The 18,903-nt window shown below is 36.4% G+C and overlaps 1 protein-coding gene across 3 annotated transcripts in view; it reads left to right on the top strand.

Annotated features, from left to right (window-relative positions):
• Positions 1-18,903, top strand: part of grid2 (glutamate receptor, ionotropic, delta 2) — a 1,282,048-nt gene that overhangs the window by 803,026 nt on the left and 460,119 nt on the right. For all 3 annotated transcript variants that reach the window (XM_061928893.1, XM_061928894.1, XM_061928896.1), the window contains exon 5: positions 5,492-5,545. In XM_061928893.1, coding sequence (XP_061784877.1) covers positions 5,492-5,545 — 54 coding nt within the window. The remainder of the gene's footprint in view (positions 1-5,491; positions 5,546-18,903) is intronic.

Here is an 18,903-nt window from a genome sequence, read left to right as displayed (position 1 = left end):
AGATATCCATTAAGTCAGGATGTATATTTGTTGAAGTGAGTTAATTAACACTTAAGTTACATTATTAAACTTAATGTGTTTTTTTTTTTTCTTGGAGATCTTTAATCACCCAAGTGCAGGACTAAAAGACTAAATAACTCCTTTGTCCCACGGGCCATCAGATTGTACAACTGAAATAAACTGCAGTAAAAAAAAAAACAGTGCAATAACAGTGTAATACAATTTCATAACATGGTCACAACTGTCTAGTTTCTCTTGTAATATTCTTATTTTTACTGTTATATTTTTATTCTTATTGTTGCTTTTATATTGTTATTCTTAGTGTAATATTTTCTATTGTGTTTCCATTTATACCCCCATTGTTTACGTTTTAAATTCGATCTCAATTCTGTACACTGCTGCTGGAATTTTTGTTTTCCTGAGGGAACTATCCTGAAGGAATCAATAAAGTACTATTTATCTATCTATGTCATGATCCGTGGCCCGGATCATGTTTTGGTATTTTCGGTTAGTTTTGGACTCCCTCAGTTCCTGTTTTGTGCACCCTTGAGTTTGTTTTCGTTACCATGGTTGCTTATTATTTTCACCTGCCTCTGATTGGTGTTCGGGACGCTCACCTGTTCCCCGAGCACTAATCAGAGACATTATTTAAGCCTGCCTTTGCCGGTCAGTCGGAAGACTTAGTGCTGCAAGGGCTTCTAGGTATTTGTTCTGTTGTGTTTATGTTGTTTTAACGGTGCGGATGTTCTCCCGAAATGTGTTTGTCATTCTTGTTTGGTGTGGGTTCACAGTTTGCTAATGCTACAATTACGTGAGTATTCCTTGTCTTTTTGCCTATGCTAAGTGTTAGCGTTTGCTTCGAGTGCGATCTGCACATTTTTCCTCTGGCTTGTTTTCAGTTTTTGGTACTTGTTTGACTTTTTGAGAATAAATTATCCCTGGGAAACAAACCGCGCAGCAAGTGGTGACCCCCCACACGTAACAATCTATCTATCTATCTATTAGACATGCCTTTGATAAAACAAGCAGAGTTATATTTTGACCTGACTATTATGTATATTTTTTACTGTTTTATCGGAAAAAAAAGATTAAAAGACAAAAAAAATGTATATTTCTCAAGCCGTTTTATTTTCTTGCACTTCAGAGTCTTATTTGCCAGTATGCATTCTTATCAGTTTTTTTCTAGGTGTGTTGCCGTAGTCAGGGAGTAGTCTTTGTCATTAAGTTGAAAGACCCAGTCTTGTACTTTGTTGAGTCCTACAAAATGTTTATACTGTAAGTATTGTACTTTTTTTACACACCAGGGGCCTCATGTATCAAGACCAGCTCAGTGGCCTTGTGATTAGAGTGTCCGCCCTGCGACTGGGAGGTTGTGAGTTCAAACCCCGGCCGAGTCATACCAAAGACTACAAAAAAATGGGACCCATTTCCTCCTTGCTTGGCACTCAGCATCAAGGGTTGGAATTAGGGGTTAAATCACCAAATGATTCCCGAGCGCGGCACACACTGCTGCTCACTACTCCCCTCACCTCCCAGGGGGTGAATTTAGGTCAAATGCAGAAGACACATTTCACCACACCCAGTGTGTGTGACAATCATTGGAACTTTAACTTTAACTTTCAGCTTGCGTACTCACCTTCCATACGCTAAACATACTTCACCAAACACCGTAGTAAGTAGGATACAATAGCTAACTGCTAATAGCGATCTAGCGCTCCTGAATGTAAACAAATGCCATTGGTGGATCTATACAAACATCGACCTCAACGATACCAAGTACAAGAGCCGTGTAGTCAATACAATAATGATTACATCAATATTTTGGTCTCCTATATTGTTCATAAAGTCAGAAAATACGTCTCCGGACGAATCACCAATGTATGACCCTATAACAACTTGGTGTTATCATTTGTAGTATCACACAGAACTAATGTAAAGCATCCAAACAACGGAAGAATAAGTGCTTATTACATTTTAACAGAAGTGTAGATAAAACATGTTAAAAGAGAAATGAAGCAGATATTAACAGTAAATGAACAAATAGACTATTAATCCTTTTTCTACGGCTTGTCCCCTCATTATGTTGACAAAATAATAGAATTATACATGACACAATATGTTACTGCATACGTCAGGAGCCAATTTAGGAACCTTTGTTTGCTTACTTACTAATAAAAAAGAAGTCTTTTAATATGTTCACTATGTTATTTAATGACACAATTGTTATATGATTGCAAAAATAAACAAATGTTAATGTATAATACAATTTTCTGTTTGAATAAAGACTATAACGACCGGTAACGGGACCAAAATATTGGTATCGCGACAACTCTATGAGTGAGTCGATATAGTTTGCGTAACTTACAACAGTAGCCTGCTCACAGCCAGATTAGAGTTTCATGTGAAAATTATGTCATATTATATTTGTTTTTAAATATTTTAAACTTAAACATAGCATATTTTTTGACTCTTGTTTGAACACTCATTTTATTATTACAACACAGGAAAGCTACTTGGGGTAGCAGCCACGTGACACAAAGTCGGGCCATTCCTCCACCGACTCTGGTGCCATTGTGCTGCACCCGATTGGCCAAACTGTGCTGGAGTCACTGGAACACATTGCAAGAGCAATAGGTGGCAATATGGTCGCTTGGATTAATTAACAGACGTCCTTAATAATACGAATATAAAGCATTAAATGCAATAGCGAAAAAGTGAATTGTGTGTCTTTGTCTCAACATTGAAAATTGTTGAAATCATCCATCCATCCATTTTCTACCGCCTGTCCCTTTCGGGTTGCGAGGGTTGCTGGAGCCTATATCAGCTGCATTCAGGCGGAAGGCGGGGTACACCCTGGACAAGTCGCCAACTCATCGCAGGGCCAACACAGATAGACAGACAACATTCACACTGGTGTTGTCCCGATACCACATTTCCACGTCCAGTTCACGATTAATACGTCTCAACCAGAGATGCTTTAAAATGTAATATCGGAAATTATCGGTATCGGTTTCAAAAAGTAAAATTAGGGACTTTTTAAAACGCCGCTGTACAGAGCGGTACATATCCGGTAAAACACGGACGTCTAGTATACTCTGGACTGAAGCTGTGTGCCTTCATTGTTTTTGTAGCTGTATATTTTAAAATACAAATAAATAAATAAATACAATAAAAATAATGCACTTTGTGAAAGTCAAAGTATAGTATTTCCCATAGTTGTAGTGGGTATCAGGATTATCTCAGGGAGAGCTTGTCCCAAATTCCAACCATGTTAAACAAAATAATGCACTTTGTGACTTCAATAATAAATATGGCAGTGCCATGTTGGCACTTTTTTCCATAACTGGAGTTGAAGTTGTTCTCTTATTTTGGAAAACCTTGTTTTTGATTGATTGGTTGAAACTTTTATTAGTAGATTGCACAGTACAGTACATATTCCGTACAATTGACCACTAAATTGTAAGACCCGAATACGTTTTTCAACTTGTTTAAGTCGGGGTCCACGTTAATCAATTCATGGTGAAGTTACATTGTTTAATGCATCCAGCGGGGCATCACAACAAAATTAGGCATAATAATGTGTTAATTCCACGGCTGTATATATCAGTATTGGTTGATATCGGAATCGGTAATTAAGAGTTGGACAATATCGGAATATCGGATATCGGCAAAAAAGCCATTATCGCACATCTCTAGTCTCAACTAACTAACATATGAGGCCCCTGGTTACTAGTGTGTGTGAGTGACAAGGGATCATTTGTTGGGTTTCACCTGTTAGTTTGGCAAGTATACATCTTTTAGACCAGGGGTCGGCAACCCGCGGCTCCGGAGCCGCATGCGGCTCTTTGATCACTCTGATGCGGCTCAGCAGCTTACTTGCTGAACCCCCCAATTTTCCCGTGAAACTTCCGGATTTCAGTGCCTCTCGCAGAAAACTCTCGGGATTAATATTCACCGATTTTCACCCTTACGGCTATAATAAGGGCGTGCCATGATGGTACAACATTTGGCACCCTCTACAACCTGTATTAACAGAGTGCCAGCCCAACACTAGATAACAATATACATCTTTTGCTTGCACACGTACGTGACAGCAAGGCATACTTGGTCAACAGCCACACAGGTTACACTGACGGTGGTCATGTAAAACAACTTTAACACTCTTACTAATAATGCGCCACACTTTGAACCAAAACCAAACAAGAATGACAAACACATTTCGGGAGAACATCTGCACCTTAACACAACATAAACACAACAGAACAAACACCCAGAATCCCATGCAGCCCTGACTCTTCCGGGCTACATTATACACCCCTGCTACCACCAAACCCCGCCCCCACCCCAACCCTGCTCCCTCACACATCACCCCCCCCCCCCCCCCCCCCCCCCCCCTCTCTCTCTGTGCGTCGGTTGAGGTGGCGGGGTTTGGTAGCGGGGGTGTATAATGTATCCCGGAAGAGTTAGGGCTGCATGGGATTCTGGGTATTTGTCCTGTTGTGTTTATGTTGTGTTACGGTGCAGATGTTCTCCCGAAATGTGTTTGTCATTCTTGTTTGGTGTGGGTTCACAGTGTGGTGCATTATTAGTAAGAGTGTTAAAGGTTTTTTTTATACCGCCACCGTCAGTGTGAGCTGTGTGGTTATTGACTAAGTATGCCATGCTGTTACCTACGTGAGGTAAACGGAAGCTCCATACAACGTATGGCTGATCAGGCATGCTGACTGTCGTGGGTGCTATACGCTGTACCATCACGGCACGCATGACGCTGACAAGCGCCATTAAATAAAAACCCGCGTGGCGCACCAGCTATCAAATTCCACACAAAGGTGTGGGCAGCGTGTCTGAGACCCCTGGTTAGACATAGCACAAAGCAAAAAAAAAAACTTCGTATGCAGTGTTATTTCATTTAAAATGTCATAAAATTTTTGCGGCTCCCATTGTTTTCTATAATTTGTGAAACTGGTCAAAATGGCTCTTTGACTGGTAAAGGTTGCCGACCCCTGTTTTAGACTACTGTTTGCTATGGGGGGAAAAAAAGTCTTATGGTAGGGTCCATACATTAACCATTGTCGGACCGCGACGAACAATGCATGCAAAGTGAGTGTCAAATGTTCCAGAATTTATTTTCACACATTCGGCACCCTGCCTCAGTCAAGTCTCTGGTACTACCTGAGAAGACAGGGAAATTACCAGGTCAACTTTGTCCACTTCATTCCAATTTTTGTATTATTTACACCGAAAATAATTTTGTGGGGAAAAAGACAGAATTTTTTCCATGTTGTTACTCTGAGCATCTGTGCTATTGTCATTGTTTACCTTGTTTTAGCACAGTGGCTAATGAGTAACTCACACTTATATACATCACGATGTATATACACCAAGTATATTTCCAGACAAATACTACACTGTATATGTGATTATACCTGTGCCAGTCAGTGACACATGAGTGTGGTTTTTACGCTACATGTAATGTTTTGTTGTGTTGCAGGTGGTGGAGACCAACTTGGTGGCTTTTGACTGCCACTGGATCCTCATCAACGAGGTGAGTTCTGTTGAAATATTTTGTCAATTCATTAGGAGGGATGGCTTGTCACTGCTGCTTTTTTCTAAAATGTGGTGGTTTTGTAGACTTTATTCTTTTGGGCATTGATCTTAACCGTGGAAATTATTGGAAAATGAGCCCAATATTTACTGTAAATGCTAATTTGCCAGAAATGTAGAGACTTTTTTTTTTAGGATTAACAAAAAAATAAAAACAAAAAAAGATAATAATAATGTAAAACATATGAATGAATCTACTAGGGTTGTACGTATAATGTTACAAATAAAGTACCACGGTACTAATCATTCAAGAACTGTACAATAATGCCTCTGAAAAAATACCAGTACTTTTTTTTTTTTTTATAACAGGTAGATGCGGCCAAGTAGATTAATAATCCATTAATTTTCTACCGCTTGTCCCACATAATGACATGAAAATGACACAATATGTTATTGTATATGTCAGCAGCCAAATTAGGAGCCTCTGTTTACTACTAAAAGAGAAGTTGTCTAGTATGCTCACTATCTTATTTAATGACAAAATAACAATAAATGTATGTTTAATGTATCATAACATTTTCTGTTCAAATAAACCCAATATTGACATTTTTTTGAGGTTTTCTATATTTTGAAAAATAAAATATTGGTTTTGGAACAACACTAGTACCCACATATTTGTTTTCATGTTGTAGTTTTTTCTTTTGTTTCGCTATAGAATGAATACAGTCATATTCAGAAAATACATGCATAGAACATTATGTTTTGAAATATTTGTTAAAACTACTTCACGTTCATCACGTTAGAAATTGCCCAACTTTGGATATTAGCAAAATTCCACAAGGCATTTTCCATCCCCGTTTAGATTAAGATCTCATGAGGTCTTCTTACTCTTACGCGTTTGTGGCATTTGTGTAACTCCTGTAATCAAGAAAAGGCTTCCTCCCAAAAAAATGGTGAGGTCATTTAAATATCATTAACACTTGGGAGGATGGAAATAAGACCACCATAAGTCTACTATAACTATATATATATATATATATATATATATATATGTAGATATATATATATATATATATATATATATATATATATATATATATTTATATCATATGTAGATATCATTTATATATCATATATATACATGTAAAAATGTTTGTGTGTATATACAAATATATGTGTGTGTGTATACATCATATATATATATATGTATATATGTATGTGTTCATATATACATACACATATATTTATATATATATATCAATGTGTGTGTATATATATGTATGTATGTATGTATGTATGTATATATATATATACATATATACATATATATATATATATATATATATATATATATATATATATATATATATATGTTTATATACATATATATACATACTGTATATATATATATATATATATATATATATATATATATATATATATATATATATATATATATATATATATATATTTTATGTGTGTATTTATATGTATGAATAGATGTATGTATATATATTTTTTTGTTATGTGTGTATTTATATGTATGAATAGATGTATGTATATATGTATTTATATATATATATATATATATATATATATATATATATATATATATATATATATATATATATATACATGTGAGAGTGTGTATATATCATATATATATATATATATATATATATATATATATATATATATATATATATATATATATATATATATGTGTTTGTATATACATACACATATATTTATATCTCGATATATATGTGTGTATATATGTATGTATGTGTGTATGTTTATGTATGTATGTATGCATGCATGTATATATATATATATATATACTGTACATATATACGTACATATATCAACCACATAATGCCGTACTATATTTTTATGACGCAATAATTAAACTACAACCATTAAGTTTTACGCTAAAAAATCAGAAGCATCTCATCTCCCATTTTACTCAACCGCAGCAGAAATAGTCTGATGCGATGTTCTACTTCTCCCTATCGAAATGCTAGATGAGTCGAGTTTAGAATGTTCTAATGCTTAAACAACAAGTCCATAAAGGGCTATGTGAGGCCTTTATAGTCAAAGAGACTGTTTAAGCGGATGAAGGCTTCAATATTCGCTTGTACTCTGGAGCATGAATACCGGAAGAGTGCGCTTTATTATGGATGAGGGGATAGTGTATGCTTGTCATAACTTTGCTTTATCTACAGCCAGCAGTTAGAGCGTCCCACTGAGGCACGGTTCACACTTTATAATTGATCAGCCTGCTCTTCCTCATCGCCTTGGTTCTGTTCACGGTTCGAGGAAGAGGCGGAGAAATGATAAAGTGGATGCACTCCTTCCTTTTTGGGGGCTTTCTCTCCAAGTTTGTGGACTACTTTTAAACACATTATAGCGCCATGTCCGTGAAGCAGAATGGTTTTGGTTAAAGTTTGCCACACATTTTTTGGGCAATTTTGATTTTTAGAAGGGTACCAAAATACTTGGCTCTGTACCGGAATGTTCTGAACTCCTGTTTACATGCTAGTATTTTACTGGGCAGAGAAACCGGGGTTTTACAAACAGTAGAGCAAAAACAAAATGCTGCATTGCAAAAACTGAAATCTAAGTAAGATTAAATATCTCAAATAAGGGTGATATTTGCTTATTTTCTGTCTGATAAGATAATTCTTCTCACTAAGCAGATTTTATGTTAGAGTGTTTTACTTGTTTTAAGGGTTTTGGTCCTAAATTATCTCAGTAAGACATTACAGCTTGTTGCTGAGACCTGTATTGACTAAAACATGCTTGAAACTAGAATATCAACTGTTGCAAAGCTGTGTCATCAATACTCACAAGTATAAAACTACTTTTTTAAAGTAATCATTTCTTACTTCAAGCATGAAAAAAAAAAATCATGTTTTGAGCGGATATCATTATGTCAAGATAATGGCACTAGCATTTACTTAATTTAAGAATATTTTTCAACATATTGAGCAAAAAGGTCTCGTTTTTTTTTCTACCAAGAAAAGTGCACTTGTTATTAGTGAGAATATACTTATTTTGAGGTATTTTTTGGGTTCATTGAGTTTAGCTAATTTTACTTGTTTTGGAAAGTCTTGACAAGCCGAATTTTCTTGTTTTATTGGCAGATAATTTTGCTTAGTTCAAACAAAATACCCCTAATTTTTGTATTTTTTTTTTCTTCTTTTTGAACACTGAATTTTTGAAGTGTGGTGCTTGCTTTAGTGTAATATAAGAGGGGAAAGACAAAGCAAACATTTTTAATATGCATCTGGTTTTCTTGCATATTATACAAAATATTGCACTTGCACATGTTATAAATCTGGGCTACTAATGAAAGGTATCTATGATCCATGTATCATTCATCCAAAACTAATACAATTAAATCACAACTATTTATTCCAAACAAACAATTGTCCATTGAAATTAATTCAAATATATTTAATCTGAGCTTGTCCCCTTAAAACAGAACAATGTTATCATGTAACACATCTTTTTATTTTTTTTATTTTTTATTTTTAGACAAGAAATGCTGTTTGAAACAATACAATGTACTATAAACAACAATTCATGAATACACTGCAAAAACTGAAATCTAAGTAAGACTAAATATCTCAAATAAGGGTGATATTTGCTTATTTTCTGTCTGATAAGATAATTCTTCTCACTAAGCAGATTTTATGTTAGAGTGTTTTACTTGTTTTAAGTGTTTTGGTCCTAAATGATCTCAGTAAGATATTACAGCTTGTTGCTGAGATTTTACGACCTATATTGAGTAAAACATGCTTGAAACTAGAATAGCAAGTGTTGCAAAGCTGTGTCATCAACACTCGCATGTATTAAATTACTTTTTTAAAGTAATAATTTCTTACTTCAAGCATGAAAAAAAAAGTAATGATTTTGACGCAATTGTGTCTCGTAATTAAAACAGATGACAGCCAAATGGACTTTGCTGTTTTATTTTCAATGAAACAATAGAAAATACGTACTCATATAGTAGTACAGTTGTTATTAGTGAGAATGTACTTATTTTAAGGTATTTTTGGGTTCATTGAGGTTAGCTAAATTTACTTGTTTTGGAAAGTCTTGACAAGCCGAATTTTCTTGTTCTATTGGCAGATAATTTTGCTTAGTTCAAATAAAATACCCCAAATCTTTGTATTTTTTTTTCTTGTTTTTGACCACTGACTTTTTGCAGTGTAATGCGGACACTTTTTTTAAGTGGATACTTACGCTTCTGGCTTAGAAACTTTATATGTGAAAGTGACATCAATCAATCAATCAATCAATCAAAGTTTATTGATACAGCCCTTATTCACGAGTGTCTCAAAGGGCTGCACAAGCCACAACGACACCCTCGACTCAGATCCCACATCAAGGCAAGAAAAAACTCAACCCAATGGGATACAATGAGAAACCTTGGAGGGGACCGCAGATGTGGGGACCCCTCCTGGGCCATGAATTGATTAACATGGACCCCGACTTAAACAAGCTGAAAAACGTATTCGGGTGATACCATTTAGTGGTGAATTGTACAGAATATATATACTGTACTGTGCAATCTACTAATACAAGTTTCAATCACTCAATCAATCATGGGCGACTGCACTGCAAAAAGTCAGTGTTCAAAAACAAGAAAAAAAAATACAAAAATTAGGTGTATTTTATTTGAACTAAGCAAAATTATCTGCCAATAGAACAAGAAAATGTGGCTTGTCAAGACTTTCCAAAACAAGTAAAATTAGCTAACCTCAATGAACCCCAAAATACCTTAACATAAGTATATTCTCACTAATAACAAGTGGACTTTTTTTGGTAGAGAAAAAAAAGAGACCTTTTTCCTCAATATGTTGAAAATATTCTTAAATAAAGTAAATGCAAGTGCCATTATCTTGACATAATGATATGTGCTCGGCATTACATTTCTTGAAACCAACAAACTTATACTAAAAACTAATTTATTGTTCTTAAGGGAAAGGCAACAAGGCCACCGCTTGTTACTCTCGTGGTCTCCTAGCCGCTCAGGCAAGTCATATTGTCTAAAAATGCATTTTTCCATCGATAACATGACATCATCGCGCCAAATGCGTGCTCTTTCAGTCAATTAGTGCACATATATACAGCCCGGCCCCCGGCCAAAAAATGTTTTATTGTAATTTGGAAGAATTTATCTGAATGTGCATGAACTATTTCTGTTCAAAATTGTTAGAAATGTCACATGTTAAATATTTGAATATTAACTGTCAGTTTACTGTACTGTGCCAACTGTACTACTATATGAGTACGTATTTTCTATTGTTTCAATGAAAATAAAACAGCAAAGTCCATTTGAAAATGGATGGATGATTGGACATCTAATAACTTCAACTTGATTTAGAACCCTCTCGGTCCTCCTGTCTTCTACGTTTTGCACCTGCAAGCCCAAATCCATGTAAAACTACTTGGTGTATCAAATGGATTTTGCACATAATACGTATATTTTAGAGATGTCCGATAATATCGGCCTGTCGATATTACCGGCCGATAAATGCTTTAAAAAGTAATATCGGAAATTATCCGTATCGTTTTTTTTATTATCAGTATCGGGTTTTTTTATTTATTTTTTTTATTTTTATTAAATCAACATAAAAAACACAAGATACACTTACAATTAGTGCACCAACCCAAAAAACCTCCCTCCCCCATTTACACTCATTCACACAAAAGTGTTGTTTCTTTCTGTTATTAATATTCTGGTTCCTACATTATATATCAATATATATCAATACAGTCTGCAAGGGATACAGTCCGTAAGCACACATGATTGTGCGTGCTGCTGGTCCACTAATAGTACTAACCTTTAACAGTTCATTTTACTCATTTTCATTAATTGCTAGTTTCTATGTAACTGTTTTTATATTGTTTTGCTTTTTGTTTTATTCAAGAAAATGTTTTAATTTATTTATCTTAATTTATTTTGTATTTTATTTTTTAAAAATGACCTTATCTTCACTATACCTGGTTGTCTAAACCAGGCATAATAATGTGTTAATTCCACGACTGTATATATCGGTATCGGTTGATATCGATATCGGTAATTAAAGAGTTGGACAATATCGGATATCGGCAAAAAGCCATTATCGGACATCCCTAGTTTATTTGATTGGAAATTGGACGCGCCCCAGTTGACGGGACGCATTGACTAGCCCCGAAAGTCAAGTAAATCTGTGGTCACCTAATAACCTCTCCACGCAGGGGAGGGGGGGCAGAGCAGAAAAGAGACGGCAGATCAACTGGTCTAAAAGGGGGGTCTATTTAAAGGCTAGAGTTTGCAAATGAGTTTTAAGATGGGACTTTTAATTATTTGTTTCCAGAACCAGAATTAAATTAAAACAAATACATCTAATAACTTCAACTTGATTTAGAACCCCCCTTCTACGTTTTGCACCTGCAAGCCCAAATCCATGTAAAACTACTTGGTGTATCAAATGGATTTTGCACATAATACAATTATTAAATTGGAAATTGGACGCGTCCCAGTTGACGGGACGCATTGACTAGCCCCGGAAGTCAAGTAAAGTGGAGTGAATTATATTTTTATAGCGCTTATTCTCCAGTGACTCTAAATTATTTACATCGCGAAGCCCATTCTTTATAAATTAAGCCACATTTACACCAGTGTGGGTGGCTCCGGGAGCAAGGTGGGCGAAGTGTCACACGGTGAAACTGTCTAATTTAATCAACACTAACAATTTCTATTTTATGTCCTTATCTGAGACTCAGTTAGACAGTTTTATGAGTGATTATGAAATATCTTTATTTGGTTACAATGTTTTTTTTAGAAAGGACGTGTATGTAGGAAGAGTAGTTATTTATGTGCAAAACATTATCCCTGCCTAAAGCAGATGTGATCTGATGGTTTCATCTATCCAAATACTTTGGCTTCAAATTCAACTTCCTCACATAAAACAAATAGTTGTTGGCTGTTGTTATCGACCTCCCAGCTCCACTGTACAATACACTGATGATGTATAGGGAAAGCCATGCAGAACGAAACTAAAACTGAACTGGCTACAAAATAAACAAAAACAGAATGCTGGACGACAGCAAAGACTTACAGTGTGTGGAGCAGACTGCGTCCACAAAGTACATTTGTAGATGACATGACAATCAACACCAAAATAGGAGCGCAAGACCAGAACTAAAACACTACACACAGGAACACACCGAAAAACTCAAAAAAAGTCAGGGTGGGATATGACAGGTCGTGACAGTAGACCTACTTTGAGAAAAGTGCTATAGTTATGCATGGTTGGTTATGGTTATGGTTACGACTTTTTTACTGTCAACTGAGTTTCGTTTTTTAACTATTTCTGCTGGTGGTGTGCCTCCGGATTTTTTCAACGCAAAAAAATGTTCCTTCGGCTCAAAAAAGGTTGAAAAACACTGGATTAGTTGACATGCACCTGGGGATAGGTTGATTGGCAACATTCAATTGGCCCTAGTGTGTGAATGTGAGTGTGAATGTTGTCTGTCTATCTGTGTTGGCCCTGTGATGAGGTGGCAACTTGTCCAGGGTGTACCCCGCCTTCCGCCCGAATGCAGCTGAGATAGGCTACAGCACCCCCCCGCGACCCCAAAAGGGACAAGCGGTAGAAAATGGATGGATGGATGGATGGATGGTTGACATTGTATGCCTTAAAAGAAAGGATAGTCATTACTTTGGACTAGTTTTGTCCCTGTACCAATATTTTTGTACCGGTACCAAAAATATTTTGATACTTTTTGGTACTTTTTGATACTTTCCTAATTAAATGGGACCACAAAAAAGTGCATTATTGGCTTTATTTTAACAAAAAAATTGTCATGTCTGTGTAATCATGTTTTGTTTTAGTCATGTTTTGTTTAGTTATTGGACTCTTTAGTTTCTGGCTTTTCACTCCCTTGTCTTGTTTCCATGATTACCCATTAGTTTCACCTGTTCCACGTTTGGACTCATTGTGCACTCTTGTTTGTCACCATAGCAACCCATTAGTTTTCACCTGTTACGTCACGCACCTGTTTCACGTTTTGAGTCACGCACCTTTTTTCGTTAATCATGTCTGTAGTATTTAAGTTCATTGTTTTCAGTTTGTCTTTCTGGTGACATCCCCGCATTTATACTCTCCACACACCCTTATGACCCTTGCTGCGCTTTTTCATGCCATTTTTTCATCCAAGTAAGTTTTCTTTATTCATGCCATAGTTTGCAAGTTTTGTTTAATTGTTCATAGTTTCTGCCAATGTGCAAGTTCTGTGTTTATAGTCTAGTTTTGTACCTCCGCCCCTGTGCGCGTCTTTTGTTTGATCCTTTTTTTTGTAGTTATAGTGTTTAAATAAATCATGTATTTACCTTTACGCCTCATCTGGTTCAATTCACTTGCACCTCGGGAGAACAAACCAAGCCATAGTCCAAGTCATGACAAAAATCTTACACTACATTAAACATATGTTTCTTATTGCAAGTTTGTTCTTAAATAAAATAGTGAACATACAAGACAACTTGTCTTTTATTAGTATGTAAGCAAACAAAGGCTTCTAATTTAGCTGCTGACATAAGCAGTAACATATTGTGTCATTTTCCATTCTATTATTTTGTCAAAATTATTAAGGACAAGTGGTAGAAAATTAATTATGAATCTACTTGTTCATTTACTGTTAATATCTGCTTACTTTCTCTCTTAACATGTTATATCTACACTTGTGTTAAAATGTAACAATCACTTATTCTACTGTTGTTTGATACGTTACATTAGTTTTGGATGATGCCACAAATTTGGGTATCAATCCGATACCAAGTCGTTACAGGATCATACGTCGGTCATATTGAAAGTCCTCATGTGTCTATATTTCCTGAGTTTATAAACATAATATAAATAAAAAAAACAAAAAACCAAAGAAGATGTTGTGATGCCAAACAATATCGACGGAATCATAGTAGTATTGACTAGATACGCTCCTGTACTTGGTATCATTACCGTGGATGTTAGGTGTAGATCCACCAATGGTGTTTGTTTACATTTTGACCGGCCGACCGGTCCTTTTCAGAGGCGGTATAGTACCGAATATGATTCATTAGTATCGCGGTACTATACTAATACCGGTATACCGTACAACCCTACTTTGGACATACGTCATTTGTCTCAAATCATCAATGCACCTACATGAGTTACTATAAACTGTATTTTGTAAGTAATGTATTAATCATATTCACACTCATGCTTGTTTCAGGACTGCATCCGTTCAAGTGATCATAATGTCATTGCCTTAGTTAGAAGAGTGGGAGTACCTAAAACTAGGCCTTAAATTGTCTTACGTAGACGTTATAAATATTTTTTGTCCAGAAAATTTTATCTCTGGCATGAAGTCACTAAAAATGGGATGATTTTTTTTCAGAAAAACAGATCAATAACGCTCTAAATGTGTTTGTAGAGATGCTTCAGAAAATAACTGCTAAAAATGAACCATTCACGAAAACACAGCACTTTGGCTTGATACACAACTAAAACGTGTATAGAGTAAAATCTGATGATCCAGGCTTGTGGGGAAAATGCCGCAATTCTGAAAATGGTTTTAGATATTGTGCAGTTTGTTGGGTGGACAGCTATTTAACTAATAGGTCTTAGTCTATGTATTTTATTTTGGTAAGTTTTCTAATGTAAGAAGATTAGACTGCAGTATTCCCCAAGGCAGCTGCCTTGGTCCTCTACTTTTCTTTATGTTTACAAATAATATTTTCTTAAATATGGAGAAAAAAAAAGCGCATTTATAAGCTGATGGCTCTACACAACATGCATCTTCAAATAACATAAGTATTTTAAACAATGTACTGCAAAGTGAACTAGACTGTGTATCCGGTTGGGTTGACAGTAATGGCCTTGTTCTAAATGACAGAAAAACAACATACAGTCGTGGTCAAAAGTTTACATCCACTTGTAAAGGACATAATGTCATGGCTGTCTTGAGTTTCCAATAATTTCTACAACTCTTATTTTATTTGTGATAGAGTGATTGGAACACATTCTTGTTCGTCACAAAAACATTCATAAAGTGTGGTTCTTTTATGAATTTATTATAAGTCTACTGAAAATGTGACCAAATCTGCTGGGTCAAAAGTATACATACAGCAAATCAAATCAAATTAGCTTCATGGCATGGCCTCTTAACTTCATGTGAGTGATTATGATTGACGACACCTGTTGACTTCTCTGAGCCCATTTAAATGGGGCTCATGTGATGCAGTCATTAGACTCGGTTACAAATGCGACAATGGGAAAGTCAAAGGAACTCGGCACAGATCTGAAATAAACGAATCATTGACTTGAACAAGTCAGGAAAGTCACTTGGAGCCATTTCAAAGCAGCTTAAGGTCCCAAGAGCAAGTGTGCAGACAATTGTTCGTAAGTATAAAGTGCATGGCATAGTTTTGTCACTGCCACGATCAGGAAGAAAATGCAAACTATCACCTGCTGCTGAGAGAAAATTGGTCAGGATGAACGAGAGTCAACCGAGAACCACCAAAAAGCAGGTCTGCAATGAATTGGAAGCTGCTAGAACACAGGTGTCAGTGTCCACAGTCCAGCATGTTTTGCATCGCCAAGGACTGAGAGGCTACCATGCAAGAAGGAAGCCCTTGCTCCTGAAGTGACACCTTATAAGGGAACATTATCACCAGACCTATGTAAGCGTCAATATATACCTTGATGTTGCACAAAAAAGACCATATATTTTTTTAACCGATTTCCGAACTCTAAATGGGTGAATTTTGACGAATTAAACGCCTTTCTATTATTTGCTCTCGGAGCGATGACGTCACAACGTGACGTCACATCGGGAAACAATACGCCATTTTCTCAAACACATTACAAACACCGAATCAAATCAGCTCTGTTATTTTCCGTTTTTTCGACTGTTTTCTGTACCTTGGAGACATCATGCCTCGTCGGTGTGTTGTCGGAGGTTGTAACAACACGAACAGTTGCACCAGTGACCCAAAGATGCGAACGTGGCAAGAAATTGGACGAAATTTGTTCAAAATAGGAGGGTGTGGGGAAAGCCGACGAAAATAGTTAGTCGTTTGTTCCGCACACTTTACCGACGGAAGCTATGCTACGACAGAGATGGCAAGAATGTGTGGATATCCTGCAACACTCAAAGCAGATGCATTTCCAACGATAAAGTCAAAGAAATCTGCCGCCAGACCCCCATTGAATCTGCCGGAGTGTGTGAGCAATTCAGGGACAAAGGACCTCGGTAACACGGCAAGCAATGGCGGCAGTTTGTTCCCGCAGACGAGCGAGCTAAACCCCCTGGATATCTTGGCTCACACCGCTTCTACCATCCATTATGCCACCGAAGATGATCAAGAGAAGAATATCGGCCGAATAGCTTCCCTGGCCTGCTGACATCAACTCCAAAACTGGACAGATCAGCTTTCAGGAAAAGAGAGTGGATGAGGGTATGTCTACAGAATATATTAATTGATGAAAACTGTATTCATTACTCGCGGTTTTACATAAATCATTATACATAAACTGTGTTTACCAATAATTTAGCTTAAAAAAATTACAACACTTAAAAACAAACACATACCAATCGTTGGTTAGAAGGCGATCGCCGAATTTGTCCTCGCTTTCTCCCGTGTCGCTGGCTCTCGTGTCGTTTTCGTCGGTTTCGCTTGCATACAGTTCAAACCGTTATGGCTCAATAGCTTCAATTTCTTCTTCAATTTCGCTTAGGCCGCTGAAATCTGAGTCTGAATCTGAGCTAATGTCGCTGTAGCTTGCTGTTCTATGTGCCATTTTTGTTTGTGTTGGCATCACTATGTGACGTCACAGGAAAATGGACGGGTGTTTATAACGATGGTTAAAATCAGGCACTTTGAAGCTTTTTTAAGGGATATTGCGTGATCGGGAAAATTTTGAAAAAAACTTCGAAAAATAAAATAAGCCACTGGGAACTGATATTTAGTGGTTTTAATCCTTCTGAAATTGTGATAACGTTCCCCTTTAAAGTTTGTCTAAAGTTTGCTGCTGATCACATGGACAAAGTTAAGACCTTCTGTAGGAAAGTTCTGTGGTCAGATAACACAAAAAATTAGCTGTTTTGCCACAATACCCAGCAATATGTTTGGAGGAGAAAAGGTGAGGCCTCTAATCCCAGGAACACCACACCTACCGTTAAGCATGGTGGTGGTAGTATTATGCTCTCGGCCTGTTTCGATGCCAATAGAACTGGTGCTTTACAGAGACTGAATGGGACAATGAAAACCTAAAATCATCAGCCTGGAGGTTGGGTCTTGGGCGCAGTTGGGTGTTCCAAGAGGACAATGGCTCCAAACACACGTCAAAAGTGGTAAAGGAATGGCTAAATCAGGCTAGAATTAAGGTTTTAGAATGGCCTTCCCAAAGTCCTGAATTAAACCTCATTGAGAACATTTGGACAATGCTGAAGAAACAAGTCCATGTCAGAAAACCAACACATTTAGCTGAACTGCACCAATTTTGTCAAGAGAAGTGGTCAAAAAGTCGACCAGAAGCTTGTGGATGGCTACCAAAAGCGCCTTATTGCAGTGAAACTTGCCAAGGGACATGTAACCAAATATTAACATTGCTGTATGTATACTTTTGACCCAGCATATTTGGTCACATTTTCAGTAGTAAATTCATAAAAAAAAAAAAAAAATCATGAATGTTTTTTGTGCTCCAATCACTCTATCACAAAAAAACAAGAGTTGTAGAAATTATTGGAAACTCGAGACAGCCATGACATTATGTTCTTTACAAGTGTATGTAAACTTTTGACCATGACTGTACATAATCCCGGGCTCTAAACACACATGTACAGCCCCTTTAAAAGGTATTTCTTTGGAGCAGGTGCATAAAACTGAGCAATTTGTGTTAACCATGAATAATCAATTGAATTGGTCTTGACATATTAAGAAACAAAGTGTCCAAAATGGGCAGGACTGTTTCTGTTATTAGAAGATGTGCTTATTTTATGACTGATTCTTCAATCAAACAAGTTTTACAGTCACTCAAAAAGGTTCATTATGTCTTCTTATGCATATACTTTTCCAATTCTAGTCAGACAATACTTTCGGAATCTTTTACCTGACATGTTTGGAAAGGGTCGCCTGACCACTGACCTTGTTTACAGTCATTGGTGTTCTCTCATCTCAATTATTGTTCCGTTATTTGGTCATGGCCAAAGAAAGATATCCGAATGCTCCAACTTTTGCAAAAAAAGGCTGCACTATTGGCACTAAAATGTCCACTTTGGACGAGCATGCAACAATAGTAGTTATTTGGACGAGCATGCATC

Source organism: Nerophis lumbriciformis, linkage group LG33 (genome assembly GCF_033978685.3).
Source record: "Nerophis lumbriciformis linkage group LG33, RoL_Nlum_v2.1, whole genome shotgun sequence".
Lineage (NCBI taxonomy): Eukaryota > Metazoa > Chordata > Actinopteri > Syngnathiformes > Syngnathidae > Nerophis > Nerophis lumbriciformis.
This window is presented reverse-complemented; position numbering and strand designations above follow the sequence as displayed.